General features: G+C 46.2%; 1 protein-coding gene across 4 annotated transcripts; it reads right to left on the bottom strand.

Annotated features, from left to right (window-relative positions):
* Nucleotides 1–447: 447 nt before the first annotated feature.
* TADA1 (transcriptional adaptor 1) lies at nucleotides 448–21,271 on the bottom strand. Of its 4 annotated transcripts, none has more exons than XR_775256.1 (9): nucleotides 21,163–21,271; nucleotides 20,840–20,931; nucleotides 19,625–19,690; nucleotides 13,418–13,515; nucleotides 10,229–10,438; nucleotides 9,019–9,170; nucleotides 7,839–8,001; nucleotides 6,571–6,824; nucleotides 448–1,072 (listed from the first exon to the last, which is right to left on the bottom strand). XR_775256.1 is itself a non-coding variant. In XM_010581225.1 (8 exons), the coding sequence occupies exons 1-8, from the start codon at nucleotides 21,234–21,236 to the stop codon at nucleotides 6,672–6,674; spliced, it is 1,008 nt and encodes a 335-aa protein (XP_010579527.1). In that variant the 5' UTR covers nucleotides 21,237–21,271; the 3' UTR covers nucleotides 5,275–6,671. The 4 variants fall into 4 exon arrangements, 1 of the variants encoding a protein (XP_010579527.1); XR_775255.1 differs by lacking the exon at nucleotides 448–1,072 and adding an exon at nucleotides 1,092–2,718; XR_775257.1 differs by lacking the exon at nucleotides 448–1,072 and adding an exon at nucleotides 1,094–2,227.
* Between the last annotated feature and the right edge of the window lie 11 nt (nucleotides 21,272–21,282).

Below are 21,282 nucleotides of genomic sequence, written 5' to 3'. Positions count from 1 at the left end.
TGCTCAGCCCCAGCCAGCCTCCAGGGATGCAAGAGCAAGCTGGCCAGCTGTGCATGTGGAAGGAGGAGTAAGGAAGGAAAAGAGGAACAGGCCTTTGCCCACATGCAGCACTGCCAGGACTTGGACAGGAGCACTGCCTCTGCACTCCAAAACAAGGTCTAAAACCTTCAAAGGGTTTAAAGAGGTTACAGGCTGCTCCATGGCAAGGCCAGCAGCCCTTCCTGTGAGACAAAAGCAACCCAGCTCCTCTTTCTTCTTATCGAAGTGGAGTTTCAGAAGTGGCTGTCATTGCACAGAAGCAGATATCTGATTCTGGGAGCTTTTAAATTTAACAAAGACATAACAAAACCTACCAACAGGAAACTGGTTTCAGATATTCAAATGGAAACAATACTTTTTAATGATAACCAACAACACACCCCCAGCGAGGCAGTCACTAAGCCGATGCCTGCCATCTTTCTGAGGGAGCTCTCTTCAGAAACAATTCCCTCCAGGGCTTACCCAGGCATCAGATCCAGATGGAGCAGAGCAAGCTGCCAAGCACCCTCCCAGCTGGGCACCCAAGCCCTGCTCCCAGGCACAGCTCCCCAGCAGCTGACCCCCCAAGGCGAGGGTAAGTGCTAGACCTGTGGCAAAGGGTCTGCTCACAGGATGTGTGATGGGAATGGCTCTGCTAGGCACACCTAAGCTGGCAAGGGGGCCACAAACACTCACTGCAGTGGCAGTTTCTTTTCCATACACTGTACTCATTGCAGGGACATCAAGGGTCCAAGCAGAGCCCCAGGTGCTGCTTGTAAACTCAAATGCAGAAACTTCTTGTCCTCACTTAAATGGCCCTCAGGCAGAACAAGAGCCCAAGTCCAGGCCTCCAATACTGCACCCAAGCATCCTCAGACTGAGGATACTCCGCAGTCATAAAAACCCCATTGGCCAGATGTTATCTGGAGACAAACTCATTTCCTGGCAAGAAATGAATCAAAAAGGCTACAAAAAGCTTCACTTGGATGCAACTCTTGGTGAAAAATTATTCTTAACACAAGTCTTCTGTCCAGTTACCTCTGCCTTTTGTGATCTAGGAAAAAAAAAAATAATCATCTAATCAGGACCTTGGACCATAATCAAACTCAGGGCTGGAAGCGGGTTACAGCAGCAGCTCAGTGGTCATCAGCAGCCTGTGCTTGACCCAGAAAGAAATCTGCACCATGTTCCTGTCATTGCTGCACAACCCCACCCAGAGCTGGGTCTGCATGGGGATGCCCAGGACGCTTAACAGGACTCCTCAGAAGATGCAAAGTCTTGGAGGCAGCTGCGGTGCCCTGATCTCAGTGTGAACTATGGTCTCTGTACACCTGAGGAAGGCAGACAGTAGTGTTTGTGCCCTGACTTTGCACACTTTGTTAACCGTTTGCTGCTAGGCAAACAAGCCTGAGGGGTGCCAAGCCTGCAACAGTCCCTTCAGCCTGCAGTGTCTAGAGCACACAGAGCTGTGCTTGCCTCAAGGTTTGGCGAATACTGACCTCAGGGACACAAAGGGTGCGCTTGCCTGACGCTGTCTGGTTTCCCTGCCTGCCCCAGGCTACAGCCACAGCTACACATAAAGCTCTTTTCTGCAGTAACTGCAAGGCAGGCTGGTGAATTCGTCCTCTCCTCCTGCCAACCAGACCACACCAGTAACCACACTGGTGAAGAAAGGCAACACCACAAGGAAACCTTTCGGCTCTGAGAAATTATTTACTTCTTAGGAGCCTGTTGAAGTTACACTGCCGAAGCCCTCCTCTAGCAGCACGAGTCGTGCCTCTCGCTGGGAGAAGAGCTTGCTGGCATCATGCTACTGCTGCAGCACTGCTGCAAACCCTTCTGCACATGACTTCAGGCCAGCAAGACACATCCATTATCACCTACAAGTCCCTGACAGGGAACAGCCACTACCACCCCTCTCTGCAGCTGCATTCTCAGAACTGGGAAGGCAGCCCCTCTTCTGTGGAGACTTTCTTCTTTGACATCAGACTGCAGCAATAGGTCACACGCTTCCTTCCACCCCAGGAGGACAAAAGGAGGTCTCCTTTCTTGGTATTGTTTTCGCTTGGCTGGACAGCAGATCATTTCTGCAAACCCAGTTTGGGGCTCTTGGGCATTCACGGTTAAGGACAGAAATGCAGTGCATGTGGTTTCTTCTTAAATGCAAGCAGTCTCATTTCCTCATTTTCCTCTCTTTGCCAGAAGTTTCCTAGAGGTCGAGTAGGAAGAAGGTGGTACAAAGTCACTAGTTTAGATTTTTCTCTATTGAGAAACCAGAATCTGTATTTTTAGGCACTGCTGGCACACAGTTTCTGGACCTCAAACAGAGGGCCCACTCTTTGCATCACACCCAATCCCAGCTTCCTACAACAGGGGGATTATTCTGCTAGGAAGGAAGAACTGGGACAACAACCAAAAAAGTCCACCTCGGCTGCAGAAGAGTGGGAAGGCTGGGAAGGGACATACGAGCAGTTAAGCTAAGAGAAAGGCAGTGCAGTCCATGTTTGATAGCAAGTGCTATGCTCCAGGCTTCTGCTGTGAACCAGCAATGAGAAAAATCTTTCCTGGTCACCAGTCTTGGCAGCAAGAGTTTGGCTATTTAGGGGTGTTGAGGAGGGCTACATTCACATCTCTAGGATCCTTGGCACCCAGCTGTAAAGGCTTGATCAGACTTAAGCCAGGTCTGACAGCTGGAACTGTCTGAAAAGTAAAAATAAGAGATTGTCTTTCTGCATCCAACACTCCCAGAGGCATTGGCCACATCCTGAGATCAGATGGCCATCTTCACCCAAACTCAGCCCATGAAGTAAGCCTGGTGAAGCTCTCAAGCACTTTTTTCCCCTCTCCATGTGGTGGCTAATGGTTTTCCACTGCAAACCTAGAAATGGAAGCTAGAAGCACTAGAAGCTCCTGAGTGGCAACTTTCAGTACATTGCATAGTTCCTACTGGATTAAGAACATAAGATGCAATTCTCACTACTACGGATGTGACAGATGATCTCTCATTCCTTGCCTACTCTCTCTCCATACAATACTCTGGGGTGAACATGACAAGTTCTAGGCCTAAGCCGCTGCAAGAGGCACAAGACTGTGGAAAAGGCCTTCAGTGGTGAAGACTGCTAAACAGCACAACAGGTTGCCTAAGAAAACTCTGAAAGCTTCCATTCTCAGTTTTTCAGGCTAACATCTGTCAAGGAAGTTTTGGTCAAGCTCAGCTTGCCATAGACCTGGCAGGTTCTTGGTGGATCTTGGGGCAGAAAACAGACCCTTCCAAACTAATTTCAGTGCTACTTTGAGCTGCTGCTTTGAAATTCAGTAATCTTACTCATTTTAGAGGGCTGATTATTGTAGTGAAGACAGACATATGTCATGTCACAGTGAAAACCACCAGCCTAACAGCAATAGGTATCAGTACCATAACCCTGCTTTCAGGGCAGGTCTCCAAGAGCACTGGTCAGCAATTCAGAGTCCAGCTGGCTGCTGGTTACTAGTGGCACTCAATACTGGGACCAACACACAGGAGTCTATACTGGGGCTTCTTGTGTTTTAATATCTTTGCTACCGACCTGGATGATAGGATGGAGCATATGGGCAGCCAGCCTGGAGATGACACCAAATTGGGAGGAGTGGTTCATACACCAAAGGGCAGAGCTGCTATTCAGAGGAACCTAGACAGGTTGGAGAAACAGGCTGAGAGGAACCTCAAGAAGTTCAATGGCAAATGTACAGCCCTGCCACTGGGATAGAGTAACCCCCTGCACCAGAACAGGCTGGAGACAACAGGCAAGAAAGCAGCTTCACAGGAAGAGACCTGGAAGTGTGGGTGGACAAGCAACCCAGCAGTCAGGAGTACACCCGTGCAGCAAAGGCCAAACGCTAGCAGGAGTACAGCCAGCAGGGCAAGAGGAGGGATCCTGCTCAGCACTCGTGAGACCACCTGGAGAGCTGGTTCCAGTTTGGGTTCCCCAGCACAAGGACAGTGACATACCAGAGCAAGTTCAGTGGAGGCCATCTTGATAATAATTTGGTATAAGGAGAAGCTGAGCAAGCTGCGTTTGTTCAGCCTGGAGAGAAGGCAAAAGGGAGATCTTACTGTTATCTGCTACTCTCTGATGGGGAGCCACAGACAGACTCAGGAAAAGCTGAAAGGCAACAGGCACAGGCACAACATGAGAAATTCTGACAGGATGCAAGGAAAACCTTCAGTGTCACATGGTCACACACTGGAATAGAAGATGTCACCACTTCTCTGGTCTCATCTCCGGAGACAGACAACCTGCTCTAACTTTGAACTTGGCCCTTCTTTCAGCACAGGGTTGACAAAGCAGCCTCCGGACATCCCTTCCAGCTAAATTACCCCAGAAGAGACCTCAGACTGTGGGAAAGTGCATTGAGAACGTGTGCCTTTCAGTTTTCCGATCTGTGAAATGGGGCTGACAGGATTTCCTTATTCAAGACTTTGTTGTCTAGCAGGTGTCCCGAATAACCCACTTTTTTCAGTGTGGAATAGATGACTCAGCTCTTCAGAATATGAGGCTCTGTCTGCAGAGCCTTCCCCCCAGCACATGCAAACAGAAGAGAGAGGCACTTCTTGTGCCATACTTAGTATTTTGTTTCAGAACTCACTTGTGATGCTGTCGGAGGCTGCGTGCTTTCTTCAGATCTGAAATCGTCACAGCTGCCCCAAAGTTTCTAGCAAACAAACTTAATGCTTTCATTTTACACCAGAAGCATAACAATTATCTGGGAAATCCCCCTCCCACACCCCAGAGTCCGTACTTCGGGTGACTTGATGATCTTACCACATAGTTACTCAGGTTCAATGTTGCTTTTAAAAACTGTCATGTAAAAGCCACTGGGGTCAACTTTAAAGCTAAGGCTTGCTCCGAACAGCTATGTATGCTTAAAATACAGGAAAAATGGCAGTTGAGAGAAAGGGACCAAAAGAAATCTTGCATCTCCTCTCTCCCATTTCCCTCTTAACCACACACTGCCATACCCTAAGAGACATGACTTACCAGGTACAACTGCTCTCATCCTGCCAGGCCCTGCTGTAGCCTTTCCCAGCTTCTTCACAATCTTAAAATGGTCTTCTCATGACGAGAGCCACTGATGGGCACTGCCTCTTGCTATGCCTAACTCCACAGCACATCCCACAAGGGCACGCAGGACACCAGGAACACAGTGACAGCTGCACAGCCCCTTGCTACAACACTGATCCAATATGAACAGTCATGGGAGTCAAGAATAGAAGTTATAAAAAAAAAATATAACTGGGAGGAAACATCAGGGACCTGCACCCTCTTCAGTCCTGGGGGTGCAGTAGAGACGGAAACTGCACAGGAAAGGGGAAAGATGACAGCTCTCCTACCCAAATACTTCCCAAACAGAGGAAAACTAAAATGGAGGGGAACCATGAGCTTCCCCTTTCATATTGCCTCAGAGGAAGCTGTTTCAATTCCACTATCTGGAGGTACAATAAGCCAAGTCATCCTTCAGCAGGTACCTCCATAGGTGTGGTTAAAACCAGGTAATATAGTAATTAAGACACTTTAATAGAATTCTTGTGTTATAATAAGCCTGTTCCCTTCAGCATCTGAGGAACACACAGCTGACTCAGGAAGACAGTAGAGTACCTGAAACATAGCAGGTGGAATTTCCCCTTTTACAGCGATCTGCACACCTCCCCATGTGGAAAGGGGTGTGGCTGCATATTTTTTACAGTGAAGTAATACGAGACATCTTGTTCATGCTGCAAATCCAAGGAGTCTGCAACACTAAAACAGTTGATTAGTATCTGTATTCAGGAGTTGCTGTCCCACCTCAGTGATGGTCAAGCTGCCTGCTGGGATGGCTAAATCGTTAGCTGTACTGACAGGCACAGAGGTTGCCTCTTGTCATTAGTCCAACAACTCCTAGAACATCTGATCGCTACTACTACAAGACAGAGGTGAGTCAAGGACTAGGCTGATATGAAAACATTACTCACAACCCTGATTTTATTGCGCATTTTGGTAACTGGTGAGAGATTCCTATGACAGTGCACACCTACATGTTTTGTGATGCAAAACAGTTCAAAAGACAGGCTAGAAAGGACTTTTCCCTTTTTACCTTGTTTTCTCAGAGTTTCTAAACAGAAGTTCCCCTGGTAGAAGAGGAACAATGTCAGCTTACAGAATTGCTCATCTTCACTTCACAAGAGCCCACCCTGTTTCCAGTTAAATGAATGGAAAAGGATCCCACCAACTGCAACAGAAGTTGGACAAGGCCCTTGGAGACTGAGCTCAGAAGGGAAACTACCAGAGGGGAGGGCGAGGAGGCAGATTCCCCATGCTCACAAAAGAAAACACAAATACACCTTATTTAAAACCAGCACTTTCCATCCTCACATTTATTTTTCCTAAAAAACAGTCTTTGCAAACAAATCTTGTTTCTCCTTTCCAATTCAGTGGGATTGCTGCAAGCACTCCATGGCACATGACTCTGGGGAAGCAGAGAAAGCGTACCACAACTCAGTCATATTTCCATAGGAAAAGTTGACTCATAACTTACGTCATCCTTGAAATGCTGACACAGGTTTGCAAGAAGCATCTGAATGTCAAGTCCAAGGAATAGCACCGTAGCCACCTGAGGCCTGACAGGGCTGCCTAGCTCTAGCAGAGTAGAATGCCCTCCTTTGCTGCCAGGCGCTGGCGATGGATTTTATCCTGCTGTAGCTCCTCGTGGTTTGGATGCCAAAGTTTCATGACAATTCTCTCAATGTTTAGAGCATAGACAGTGTGCGCAGGAATAACTTCTTTGTGCACCTGGAAATACACGTTAGAAAACAAGTTTAACACTTTCATACACATTTCCCCATATTGCCCATGGAAGAACCTCCCTCTACTACAGGATGATCAGAGCACCAGCCCGGCAGAGCAGGGATGCAGGCTGTCACACATGAGGAGAGCTGCAACTTGCCAGCACTGCCACAGCAGCCAGCACAGAACAACTGCCTGTTACACCATTTTGTAAGGAAGTGGCACGGTAAGGATACTGTCATTTTGCTCTTGAGATGACAAAAAACAAATTGCCATCAAAATCTTACAAACAAGTCTATCTGACTAAACACGTGAGATGAATGCTTGTTTACAGCTCTTACAATGAATGGTCTGCCCCTGCAGCCTTGAGACAAAATCTCAAGGCCTGTTCACAATAGCAGCGATCAAGGGGCAATTTCTCACAGCTAATTTTAGACATTCTAAGTAGCCTGAATGTCCCCAGAGCTGCCAGAGAGGGAGGGAACCACAGGCATACATCTCCACGGGAAGATTCATCCAGCCTACCTTAGACACCTCCCCAGGGTTAGGGTGATCCTAGCTAACCCACCGCAGCAGCCTGCACGCCAGGACCAAGTATTCCTCCAAGTACCCAGGTGGAACATGAGGAGTAAGAAGGGACATGCGAGGCAAGTCATTTTGCTGCATCACTGTCAAAATCTCAGTCTAGCTCAAGTTCTGATATAATTGCTGCAGCCTTGCTAGAGAGGAAGAGTTACACAGCCTTCTTACATAGCGAGAAGAGACAGGGATTTCCTCACCAACTTCTGACCAAGGGGAGCAGAACAGGCATTAAATGACGAGCTGACCATATGTTAACCATTACCTAACAGTGGGATCAAGTCAAAGCCAAAGAATTGTATATTTGAGAAGGAAAGAAGGAAACAGACTGTAGGAGGAGAAATCAAATCCCCCACCACGCATGTAACCAAATCTGAGACTGGTAGCTGGTACTCAGGGCAGTGCTGCCTGTGACACGACAGTGTAACATGAACAGCTTACCTGTAATGCCTCAAAAAGGTCATACATGTTCACTGGCGGGAGGGACGCTGGCAAGGTGTCTCCAGAGCACGCTAGGAGTAGAGCTGCCTGCTGCTCAGCATCATCAGGCGGGGGCTGGGGAGTTAGACTCTGACCAGCAGAAGGTGTCGCACAGTTTGGAGGGCTATAGACAGAGCAGGCAGTAAAACCTTCCAGTCAAGAAAACAGCACCAGTTGTGGAAGTCACAGAGCAGGGGCTTAGCCCCAGGGTTTGCTTTTCTGTGTCAGTTGACTTATCCCTTCTGTGCATAATATTATTTCAGCTGTAATTAAAATATCTTTAAAATTCCAGTTTAATAAAAATAGTGCAAAGTGATCCTCAACATGCTTCAAACCTGCTTAACTGATCTCGATTGGGCAACTTGTGTTATTTACAGCTGACAGTTTCTACCCAGCACAAAAATTAGGGCACCTACAACATTAAATTGAAAGACATTAGCCGTTAGGCAGAGTTGTTTGGAGTGGATTGTGTTTGTAGTATTTGTAGTGCTACAATCAAATCTCAGAACACCCACGACCTCCTGTCAACTTCTAGAAGCTGCCATAGACAAACACAACTGCCTTCTCATACGCACATACTACCAGAGGCACAGCACAAGCTGTTTGACATTAAGACTTTGGAGAACAAGATGACCCTGAAGCTCTGCTAGCTGTAAAGGCATGCCAAGGAACCATAAATACATTTGGATGCAGGAAATGACAGGATGGCAGTGTCCTGCAGGTCCTCACTGACATTTCACTCCTGTGGCACAACAGCGGTGCCCCCACAAAAGAATGGCTCTTCTGCCTTTCAGGCAGTTTCCCTGAGAGCAGCAAAATTCCCATGTCACTCACTACAGCTTCCAAAAAACAATAATTACGAGGACATTCAGAGGGCCAGGGGTAACCTTCATGAACTGATGGACAAGCACAGGCAAGGAAGAGAGACTTAACACTGTCGTGAACTCCACTGCTGAGAAATCCCCATATTCTCCCTCTCTGTTTAGCCATACACTCCTCCGTACTGATACCTTCTTAGTGTGTGAAAGCTAAACACCATTATTAACAGATTCTACCAAGTGAAAAGAGAAACTGAACCATGGGGTGACTTCGGGACTAGCAAATTGCATTTGAAATGAGCAGTGTGCTGAGAGCTCCTTACCACTCAATTAAATTGTTATAAGCCACAACACTGTTCTTCAGATATGGCTGCGGGTTAACATTGCTTCCAAAGGCATACTTGAAATGGCCATCTCTCAGACGATAGGCTTTCCGCCTGGATATCACAGATGTCAGAATATCCTTAAGATGGTTCTGCAATGAAAAACAGTCTTACTACACATGCCGATTTATTCACTCTACCAAGCCATGGCTGTGAGAAGTGCCTCACCTATTGGCAAGACAGAAGTAGTGCTGCTACAACCACAAGGACCTAAAGACGAAGGGAAACCAAGATCTGGACAAGTTACAGTATGTTTTCACATACTGTATCTGATACAGTTGGATACAGAGAACGTGGCACTGTGCAAGTACTTTTATGCGTTAGCCTGTGAACTGTACTTTAATATGTGATGCGCTGCTTCAGATGTCAGAAGAGGTTTCTTAAATGCTAGGAAGCTCCCAACCTCTGATCCCTTTGATAAAGAGTTAAGAGATTTCATAACTGGCACTAGATGGTACACCTGTACTGAAATACTGGCCCTAAAACTACAGTGAAAAGCCACTCACTCCTCTTTTTCAGACTGTTCAGTTGCCTGGAAAGTGCTGGAGAAGCAACTGCCTGAAAAAACAAGCAGACAACTGCTTCTTAATTTGGCCTCACCCCCAGATGGGGAGTTCAGGTTGGCCACCACATCCTCACTCCAAAAAAAACCATCCACACATCAAGGCTGCAAGTCATGGCTGTATCATTCCTGGGATATGTCAGGTAATGCACCACTGATGGCCAAAACCAGCAACAGCACGCACTTCACCTGCAGGTATTACCCGATTCTGTCACCTCACTCCCATGCCAGATACTTGCGCCTATAATGGATTATTTTTCATGGAACTGTTTAAACTGGAGTTCCCGTTCTGTCCCTGCTTTTAAGTGACAAGAACAGCATTTTCCAAAACAGCTACTTAAGCATACCTGGAGTTCTTCATATGCAAGTACTTCAAAATTAACACTTGCAAGCAGAAATCCAAGACTTTACATCTATAACGCCACCAATCTGGAAGCCCTCTGGTTCTCATCTTATTCCTCCCAAGGCAAACAGGCAATTAGAGAAGCAGGTTTCCTCTCCCCACTGAGGGACGCTACCCCATACAGCACACAGAGCCTTTTGTTGCTGCTATAATGAGACGACCACTGCTGCCCAGCCCAGTCTCACCTCCACAGCATAAACAACTGCGGTCACTGCCTCCTCTGTGACATTGTCTAGGCCGTGCTCATACGCAGTTACAATCATCCTTCCTTCTAACTGGCCACGTGTAGGAAGCATCATGGTGTGAGAACACAGCTTCAAGTCATCATCCTCCTGAGGATCCTTTGCCACAAATTGCTGGGCTCCAGAGAGCGGATTCTGAGGCTGGAACCGGTGCTGTTATGAACACATTAGAGCATCAGCTGATAAATACTCGGTCAGACCCTTTGGTTCATCAAGCCAAACATCCCTTCTCCAGTCGGAAAGCAAACACCTATAAAAACATATCACAGTAGGACAAGCAGAGTGATATTCCTCCCCAGGATACTCTCCCAACCCCCAACAATTTGTGACTGAAGAAATTTCTGAGCCAGTGTTGGTGTCCTTTCATTAAACAGCCCATGAACTTGTCCAGTAGCACCCTGAACCGCCTAAACCTTGAGTCTCCACAACATCCTGCAGCAAGAAACAACACACCACATGAAGAGTCACCTCCTCTGGTTTGCTCTGTACTTCCCACCTGCTAGATTCTTTTGATTCTCCTGTACGTCTCAAGTGTGGTCAGCCATTGTCCCTTTTATCTCTGTTCACGCTATCTGGGCCAGTGATGATTTTATGGACTTTCACATCTCTCATTCACTTCCTTCTACACTGAAGAGTCCTTGTCTATTTAGTCATTTCTTGTACAGAAGGGTGTATTTTTAGTTACTAACTGTACTGTTTCCATCAAGATTAAAAAAACGTGATCCTAAGCTTGTGTGATGAAGTGCTTCTTACATTTCTTTAAAGCTTCAAATGCAACAGCTTAGCCAAATTCCTGTTCTCAATTTCATACTGTAGTCTCCCCCATGCACTTTCAATACTCAAAGCAGAGCTGTGTTACTGAGCAGCCACTGATTCTGAGATAGATTATGGCTATTTTTCAGAACTGACTCAGTTATTTAGAAAAAAAAAAAAAACCATCACAGAACAGGAATTCATACCAGAAGGTGGCAACCCCCGTTTCCCAGACCACGGTTATTCCAGCACAATTCCCTTGCTGTGCTGGTGTCTCAAGCTCTGAGTGCTTGTGGTGGCTCCCGGAAAGCCTCAGTCCCCACGTAAAGGGGGAGGAAAAAGCAGACAGGAATGACTGATCCTTGAGCCCAGACATGTGCTTGGCCCAGCCCCAACCCACAAGGGAACAACATGACCCTGGTTCATCGAGTGCTCCCACAACTCCTGGACAGTCCCTCAACTCTCCAAGCCACAAATCCAGTGGCTCTGGAATGAAGATTGCTGCAAGGCTTTTATGGGGCATCAAGACAAACACATACTTTAAATATAAACAATGAATATACAGCAAAATGGATTTCTCACATCTTCGTTTCAGGAGAGGAAGGGGGGCTGCTTCATTCAAAGGACAGTGTGGCATTTAACTCAGAGTGAAAAACCAATCCACCCACTAATGATGTGAAAACAGTTTTCCCTCCCCGTAATTCTGAAGACTTATGTTTTCATTACAGGAAAGCTGGAAAAGACAACCTTCAAAATGTAGGCAACTCAAGAGCAATGTGGTTTGGGACAGCAGAAGCCAATTGGAATGAATCTGTGGTCATTCACAACTGTTACTCTGACCAGTGAGGGAAACATCAGGAAATATCAAGGCACTTCAAGTTCACACTACTCAGGAATTCCACTAATAATAGACAAGCTCGTTAATCATAACATACACTTCATACAGTACTTAGTATCAAGCATTCCAGGAACATATGTATAAACACACACTAGAAATGTGGCGTAACACAGGGGTATCTGAATAAACCAAATTCCAAGACTTCCACTACATCACAACTTGCTTCTCAAACTCTCCTCTACTTGCTACTGAAAAGTTATGGTTAAGTTTGAAAACAAAAAGATAACAGACTGCCAGCAGAATTCAGGTTGCAGCTGTGAACACTGCAAAGTATTTCAGCAGTTTCTAAATACAATGAGCCTTCAGCTGGACTTGCATCCCTTTGAAACACTGCTCTCTGAAGCACACACACACAGTGCCTAATTATAGTCCCTAGGAGTGCGGTATGCACTTCGGCTGAGCCAAGCTAACCTTTCACAGCGTAAGAGCGGGAGGTTTCACAGCCCCACCTTTCTCCCCTATCCCCAGCCTCTTCTTCCTTTGTGTTGGCTTTGGCATTCATCCAACCGCAAAGAAAGCTGATCCAGCTGAATAAACCAGCAAGAAAAACTTGGGGTTTGGGGTCTTTTGTGATTGGTTAGTTTTCTGCCTTGTCAGAGAACTGAACTGGATCACAATGTGCTCAGACACCTGATAAATCTGGCTCAGTAAGAGACAGACACTCTCCCTTTCAACAAACTGTTACTTCAGTTTGAACAGTCTTATCAAACTCCATCCCTGGAAGACAGTGCCCCACCCCAATCCTCTTTCACACCAGGCCCCCTCCACACTGGTCTGGCAGCACAGAAACAACTGTAGAACAGATGCGTGACAGTACCAGATCCACATACAGAGCCTTTGCTGCAAAGCGAACCGGATCTTGCGCATTTCTCTGCCACCTATGAGAAGACAGCATCTTTGCAAAGCGCTTTCAATTCTGAAACAACTTGACCCTCTAGAACATTCCAGCCGAGGAACATCTTACTTCTAACACTTTGGACTGCAGTCATGTGGAGGGGTTCATACAATCACAGAATTCTGCCTGACTGCCTGAATAAATAGGCAATCACTTTTGCTTCAAGAATGCGGCAGATGTGTGAAGTGAACAAGATATTACAGAGAACATGAAAGGTGAATGAGACTATGAAAGACCTGCCCAGGCGTTACTGCAGTGACCACAGAGCTAAAGGTACTCCTCAATGGTCCCAGGAACACAAGCTTTTGCAACTTTGACATTTAGGTGTTCTTCCATGTGTTCTCTGGTGTCTAACAAAGCCAGGTCACACCGTAGCCTTTCTCCCAAGAGGCTTCCATGAGACAGGCAGCAGCCACTAACCCTCAGTTCTTGCCCCAGTGCAGAACTCAAAACAAATATGACGTACATCATTGCATGTGTTGAACTTCCGTCATCCCTGGTAGTAACAAAAACTACATGCTGTGCAGAGCTCTTCACCCCCAACAGAACATCAGAGAGCCATGACTATTTGACTGTGGAGACTTACATCAAACTTTTGTCGAACCGAAGAAATCTTTTTCTTTCCTTTGGGTTTTCCAGGTTTAGTTGCAGAGCCACCTGGCCACGGCAGAGATCCAGCACCTTCTACAAATTGAAAAGAAAAAAAACCCACTTGATAGGTGTTGCTGATTTAGGGCCAGGATGAAACTGTCCACACAGAAAAACCCTTAACATTTGGCCTCCTGCTAAGCTTTAACCCAAAATCAACAGCCATGGCCCAGAGGAAGGACTTCACAGGGGAGAATGCTTTTGGCAGCCCTTCCCTTCGTCAGACCCCTGCTAGCTTGACTTACTTATGACCCATTACTTAAGGAGAACTTTCCATCCACACACCACACAAAAACCCATGGCCGAAGGAGAGAGATAAGCACAGCCTCCAAGGAAAGCCACACAGAAGGAACAAGTAATTTGTTCCATCAGGAAGATGACAGCAGCTTGCCTGGAGGGGGATTCTCCTCCCACCAACTCCTGGATCAGATCAGACATTAACCAGCAGGATCAAGCAGTCTGACTCATTACATCTACCTTTACAGTCCTCATCAGCTTTAGCAAGCGTTGTCTCAGACCCTTGTTAAACATCATGACTGATTGTTCTTGTCACACTGAGGGGAAAGGCGAGGGGGGAGAAAACTGCAAAGCTCCACTGAGCCCAGGAGCAGGACAACACCAACATAAGCAGTGAGCTTCTGACTGACCAGAACTGGCAAGCAGCTAAAAAAGAGATTACTGTGTAGTACCAAGAAATAATTACATTTGGCCACATCACCTTGAGGAGACTGCTCAGAAGTCCACTGTATGCTGTTTTGACAGCTACACCTACAGTAGGCCAAACCACATCCTGATAATCACAGCTCTCGGCAAGGACAGCCTAGCAGATTTCCTGCCAACGGGTTTACAGGATCCATGCACAATTCCTTTAGGCACACTAGGGCTTAAGATAACATTGCATTGGATGCATATGCACTTGCTGACAGTGAACAAGAAGTGCAACCCAAAGACTGGACAGCCCTTTCACGGCTACAGAGGCAGCCTCTGCTTTGTGTCACCAGTATCCTCCTTCCTTGGTTTGGCACAGCCAAACTGTAGAGTTATACTACAGCCCTGTTTACAGGGAACGAGGCTGGCTGTAAATCCTTGGCTATGGGGAACTTCCCACACTCATAGCTGGAGCATGAGCGCAGTGTCCTCTGCCATGAAAAAAAACTTCTAACACATGATCAAGCTAAACCAGAGGATTCAGGTGAAGTTTTTGAATGGTCAGCTGCTGAGAAGGGGTTAGAAACAACCTACATTCACATAGAAAGATGGCATATTCTCCTTATAAAAAAAGTTTACCAAAAAGTTTAGCTACATCCTGTTAGTGAGGCGAAAACCAATAGTCTACAACAACCCCTGTTATCAAAATCCACTGGTCAATTATAGGAAATTAAGAGATAATAAAGCCTCTCCAGAAAATCAAAAGCTGGTGTCACCACTCATCACTACAACATTGCAGTAGAGGGGGTGTGGGAAAGAACCATGAACAATCGTCTCAAGGACCACTCTTGCCCTTCATCGAGATCTCCAGACTTACATCTTAGATGTATCAAAATAATGCTACTTCTCCCACAAGATGTTTTGCTTTTTACAGACAAGTCCTCTCCTCCTCCTCTCTTCCATAGCAGGTCAGACCCCTTCTAGGCAGGAGGGGGATTAGGTGTGTTAAGGACAGACACAGAAATCACCTGGCCCATTTCAAACCTTTCAATAAAAGCACATCTCTCTAGTTTGCAATGTCACCCCACTCGAGGCCCTTCCTCCTTGTCAAAAGTGTCATACAGCTCCTTCACAGCTTCGCTTACAAACATATCCGTAGTTAACTATGTGACCAGCTGGTGGAGACAGAGAAAGTGGAACAGATGGAGAGAGAAATAGCAAACACTACCCTTTTATCCAACAATGTATTACAGATTAATAGGTTATAGCACATGCTGAATTTTTTAAATGCCTTATTTTAAAATATAAGATAGTAACTTTTAAAGTAAATGGCAACTAAATTTGGAGGCTTTGACAGTAGATCTGAAAGATGCAACTTAATTGAATCTCAACCTGCACATTTAACAAACTTAGCCAGACTTGGCTTAGAACAAGGAAAAGATGAGACACTATCTCCTATTCCCCATTATAATGAGCCCAGAGCAGAATTTTTTTGGCTCCTTTTCTAGGTTTTCATATTAGCAAGACTGACTTGCACTACATGAAGAAAGCAAAATTTCCCTCTTGTATTCTAAGAAAACCAATACTTGCCTTCCTGGCCACAAATGACAAGGCTGGGTTGGCTCAGACATGAAACTTCAGAGATGTTAGCAGCTTTTATTTAATCTTGCTAGTAAGACAATTAGATGTTAACAAGCCACAGCAATGGCTGCTGATAGCCCTTCAAAGATGAGCAACAGATAAGAATGTTTTTCTAAGAGCTGCCACATCCCTGCAGTGATGGCACCAGCCAGTCCAGACAGTGTGTCAGGTTTTCCTGACGTGCTGTACCAGCACTGCACAGGAGGAAAGGACAAAGATACAGAGAAAGTCACGACAGAGAAAAGCAGCCAGGCACAGGAAACATGCATGTTCCCACCCTCGTTTATTTGATCTTCAGTTGTTTTGGTTGGGTTTTTTTTTAATCTTCTTGCAGGGACAAGGGTTTAGTCAAATATATTCTGAAGACCCTCCTCTGTCAACAACCGACACTTCCATTTTCTTCCTTTTCCTCCCTTCCCAGCTCACTGGAGAGAAGTGGAACATGAGCAACCTGAGCCCGTCTCACAGCTGGCAGCCCTTCAAGCAAAGTCTGTGGACAACCCTAATATAACAAAATGCTCCTGCTATCCCAGCAAGAGTTCTAATTCGTGAACCATCTCTTAGTTAGCTCCAGATTACTAGTAAATAAATTAAATCCTTACAGCACTAACTCAAGTGCTTGCAATTGTCTTAGTTTTGTTGTTAACATTTAGCTAAGGAGGGAAGTAACAGTTCAAGTGAGATATGTATTAACTCAAGAAACCTTGCTACCTTGACTGCTTGCAATCATCCAACAAACAAGATAAGCTTAGCAAGCAAGTTCATGCAAGGTTAAGAAAGGCTTTAAACTGGAGTTTCTCTTGATGGAATTTTGGGGGGAAGAAAAACCCCAGATGCAAAAATTCAGAAAAGCACTTCTGAAAATATTGGTAAAAAGAGAATACCAAGAGAAAGCCATTTTCTTGTAATGGGAAGTGCGCCACAGTGCTCAGGCTGTTGGTACAGCCAACCTAAAATCACCATTAAGGCACTCTCTAGTATTTTGGGTAGCATGTTTCTGGGAGGTTCCTCTCTTCAGGCACTTTCACAACTTCCCAGCTACATTACAGCTGGGTGCCACTCGAGTATTTATGGGTGTCTTTACAAACATGACTACCAGAAGGAACATCATCACCCATTTTTAAAAAGGACAGAGAATTCAGATTTAGGATTACTCAGGATCCTGCTGTGCCCTCAGTGGGAGCTCAGCAGGAATTAAAGCAACTGGTCATTCTTCACATTGGAACAGATATGAACTTCCCTCCCTCTCCACCACCAAGGCCTAAACATCCTGTGCCACACAGGCTGTTGAACCAGAATTTGAAGTTCGTGTGACCAACAGCCTAAGCAGATGAGAGGGGGAAATGGAAAGCCTTCCCACAAAGGGTCACATTCACCCTGTCTTCCCCTATAAGCCCAGGTGGAACCACTACTACCAGGGGCAGCAAAATTTGAATCAGATGGGTTTGTTTGCATGGTTCAACAAATGTTATAATCACCCCTTAAAAATACCTTCCCCAAGGTTTCCTATTCCAAATGCCACAATATGAAGCACACTTTTAACACTGACCACACATTTTGGGGTTTTTTTTAATACAAAATAGCATTTTAAAGATGGTTCTTTACCCCTTGTCTCTCTCACACGAAGGTGGAAAGTACATGCATCAGTAACCCATGTGATGGCGTGACAAGTGCATGAAGCACACTTCTTTAAAGTTACTTGTTTCCATGAATCATGAAGTAAACACCTTCTACCCAAAAGACAGTGGTGGAGACAAAAGCCTGTTAGCTTTCCATTCTTACATGGGGGGAAAAAAGAAAAAAAAAAAGAAAAAAAACAACAGAAAACTAGCAGGTGTCAGACTGGCATCTAGGAAGAGAAAAAGAAATCTAGACATACAATCTAGTATTCCACCTTCCTGGGCTTGCATGTACAATCCGCTACGCCACACACAGCGGACTGGCTAGTAAAATGCATGTGTAATAGATCTACCAGTCACTGGCCCAGAAAGACGTATCTCCTTACAGATTAGCTCCAAAACCATTGGGAGGTTGCACTGATCTGAGGAGAGCAAAACAGACTCTAAAAGGGACTAGCAGTATGTACTGTTAGCTGTTAGAGCACTAAACCATGTCTTTAAGAACACATACACACAATTAAACTGAGCTGGCATATGCAGATCTGTGGCCATAGAGCCAACAAAAGCCTGCCTGAAAGCACTGAAGGTGACCAGCTGGTCAGCAAGCACTCCATTACATGCTGTCACAGATCTGCTGAAGCACCACAAAGAAGGGTTCTTCAAAGGCTCTTAAAGAGAATAAGCTTCAATGGGACAAGAGGAAAAGTCCTTACAAGGACTTGAAATTAAAAAAGGTCAGGCAGGAAATAATGGCCATATGGAAAGCAGCTGTGGAGCACCACACTGCTTTGTGTTGGGGCTCATACTTTTAATACATTCCTAGACAGCCTTGAAAAAAGGGGGTATTGGGGAGCTGGTAGAGTTTGCTGACAAATCTGAGCTATTCAAGCTGGGAAAATGAAGCCTGACTGGACGGCTGCAGAAGAGCTGCACAATACTAAGTGACTGGATAAAGAGACAAATGAAATTCAACACAGTTAAGCACAGAGTGGTGCACATGGGAATAAACAACCCCAACTTTAGTCACACAGCGATGGGCTCTAACTTGACTACTGCTGCGCAGAAGCAAGACCTCTGAGCTATGATCTCTGCTCCAACACGCACATCAGCTCAGTGCTGAGCTCAGAGAATGCAGGTACTCTCTCCCTCCCCCTCCTAATTTAGACTCTGCTACTTCAGGTAATACTCACAGGGGAATCACTGTTCTTGTGCTCTTTTTATAATCCAGCTGTAAGTACTCTAAGTCAAAAGCAAGGAGTAGCAAGATTTAGACATAAGTCTTCCAAATTACATGAGTGTAGACCACTAAAGAGGACAAGTCTAGGACTCAAAAGGTATTTGTAAAGTTCAAGACCAAACAAAGCAAGTTCAGAGGTGGGGGAGGTTAGCATTTAATTAGCACAGCTGGTATAGTTAAGGACCTGCTACAACACAAAAAGCTGTGGTTATCCATAAATTTTGCACTTTTTCCTTCCTCTAACTACATCAGGTACCCTAATAACAGGTATTCTCTCCTTGCAAAAACCTCATCTCTCCAGTCTCAGCCCTTCAGGGCAGTAACAGTTTTCGTTCCCTTACTACACAGCAGTTTCACGTCTTGAATTGCAGCTCAGTTCTCCTTCCTATCAGATCTCTGGATTGAGAGTTCTTCTGAAGACCAAATAAAACATACCTTGCAACCCTGACGACAGCCTTTCTAAATGCTTACAAAGTCAAAAGGTTAACTATCTGCAGAAGGTTGGGTTAATTGGCCATAGCTCAATCAAGACTCACGTAAGCATTCCCAGTAAGCATCTTTCTATGATATACGTACTCGATTTCAAGATCAGTCAGGAATATCCAGCTCCTCAAAATGATATCCCCAGCAGAGAGAAGAACAAAGAGTATCACCAAGTTCCGAAGAGAGAGGCACAGCAGTAAGCAAAGCAGATCAAAGACAAAGCAGCATCTCCCTTTACACTTCAGCTCACAGCACACACCCAGTCCAGAAATCAAACCACCTTATTGCACACAGCAATCCAGCGTTAGCATCTAACCAAGCACATGCAGCTTGTTGATAAAGGCATCTCTGCTGAAATCAGCTGGATCGCTACTTTGCTACCCTTTTGCCTGTGTGGCAAAAAGAACATGAATATTAAGGCCCAGAAAATTGGAGTGTTTTGTACAAAACCCACCAAACACACACGCAGCAAAGCGTTACTACCCAACAGTTTTTCATGAAGCTTCTCAGGACTTACCTGGTGCAGAAACCAAGATCTGGCATCGGGTAAGAATAGCCAGGAGGAAATCGTTGTGAGAGTGGACTGCATAAAGACAGACAGTTCATTAGCAACACGTCAGTGCCCAGCAGCACCCCCTCAAAGCGATCTTAAAGTAGCTCACTATGCCTTTCCACAGTCATGTTTTCCCCACGTGCTTAGCTACATACGAACTTTCAATTTAAGTTTTTTTGAGAGTTTTCTTCTACTGGACCCAGAATCTGCTACTACCACACTAACAAAAAGGATACTACATCTGGCATGGAAACAAGTTAGGTCACTTCTCAGCATGCCACACACACAAACCCAGCCCTACAGCACACAACGTGAAACGTCTGGTGTATTAGGCCAGTCCAAGGAGGATCAGTTGTCCCTCCTGCCATGCAGACTTCCGGTAGCAAGGCTTTTGGTTTTTCTAGAAAAGGACCAGTAAGAGCCAGCCCCAGGAAGGTGAAGTTAACTCCAATAGGTTCTAGATAAAATGCAACTTCCTCGCAGAAGGGTTACAGGAACACAGAGTGAGTAATTGCACGTTAGAAAGAGCAAAGACAAACTTCATAAGCAGGGTCAGAGGGTTACAGGATGCCCTTTGGCCTTTGAGTCCAAGCACCAACAAACTCCCTGCCCCTCCCTGCAGGGATCACGAATGTGGAAGTTGGGAACCTCCACAAAGCTCCCAGCAATGCTCGCCAATGTTTGCAGACCCATGCGGAGGCGAGATGAAGGAATCTCACCCTTCAGCGCTCCAGCCTGCCACCCCTAAAGGCCAGGAAGGGGATCTGCCGGCTGCACAATCGCCTAGGTGAATTCGGGGGTCCCTCCCCCACTTCAGCCACACCACCAATTCAGTCCCAACCAAAGGGAGAGCGCAATACAGAAAGGACTGGGTCTCTACGGTGACATAAAAAATGGCTTTTTGGTTGCTGGGACAGCATATTTTACCTTTTTAGCGTATTTACACAGAGCCAAATTGTCTGTCAGTGCCGGAGCCACAACGGTACTTCCCCCTGCAGGCCAGGGCACCTCCCACCTTTTTAACTCTACTGCTGCCGGAGCCCCGGCCATTCTTACTTCCCTCACTGCAATTTCCCTGTTCGAGAAGCAACATGCAGCAGGGAGGAGCTCCCCCCAGGCCTGGCTGGGGCAAGCGAGCACTAGAACCGGCAGGAAAACAAACACAGGATGGCTTTTTACCATTGTCTTGCGTGAGAAGCCTGCGTGCTTCCAGGTCAAACTCCTCCTTACTGATCTTTTGCTTGAACCAGAGTTTCAAGTTGGCCCAGTACCTAGGGAAGAGCAGAGAAGTGCAGACACCAAACGAAAAGCGTTGTTCCTAAACCCACTGCTTTCTCCCACCAGCGCAAAGGGGCCCGGGGCCAGGCCAGCGCTGAGGCTGCCGCACAGACACGACCCTTTGAAGGCCGGGAGAAGAGGAACGGGCCACGCAGCAACCAGGCCCGGCCCGGCGGGACACCCTCGCCGCTGCTCGGCCTCGGCCGCCCCCCTCTCGCACTCACTGCTTCACATTCTCGCCCAGCGCCTCGCTCAGGCTCTTCTTGGCCGCCTCCAGCTCGCTCACGTACGTCGCCATCACCGCTCCCTGTGAGAGCGCCAACCGACACCCCCCCCCCCCACCC

The sequence above is a fragment of the Haliaeetus leucocephalus genome, unplaced genomic scaffold (genome assembly GCF_000737465.1).
Source record: "Haliaeetus leucocephalus isolate CR32 unplaced genomic scaffold, Haliaeetus_leucocephalus-4.0 Scaffold76, whole genome shotgun sequence".
Lineage (NCBI taxonomy): Eukaryota > Metazoa > Chordata > Aves > Accipitriformes > Accipitridae > Haliaeetus > Haliaeetus leucocephalus.
This window is presented reverse-complemented; position numbering and strand designations above follow the sequence as displayed.

Excerpts from the sequence above, each read along its gene's own strand:
- TADA1 (XM_010581225.1), bottom strand. The coding sequence starts at position 21,236 with ATGGCGACGTACGTGAGCGAGCTGGAGGCGGCCAAGAAGAGCCTGAGC. Across the intron at positions 13,516-19,624 it reads GATCTTGGTTTCTGCACCAG|AAGGTGCTGGATCTCTGCCG; the intron begins GTAAGTCCTGAG and ends TTCAATTTGTAG. Across the intron at positions 9,171-10,228 it reads CAGTTGTTTATGCTGTGGAG|AACCATCTTAAGGATATTCT; the intron begins GTGAGACTGGGC and ends TTTTCATTGCAG.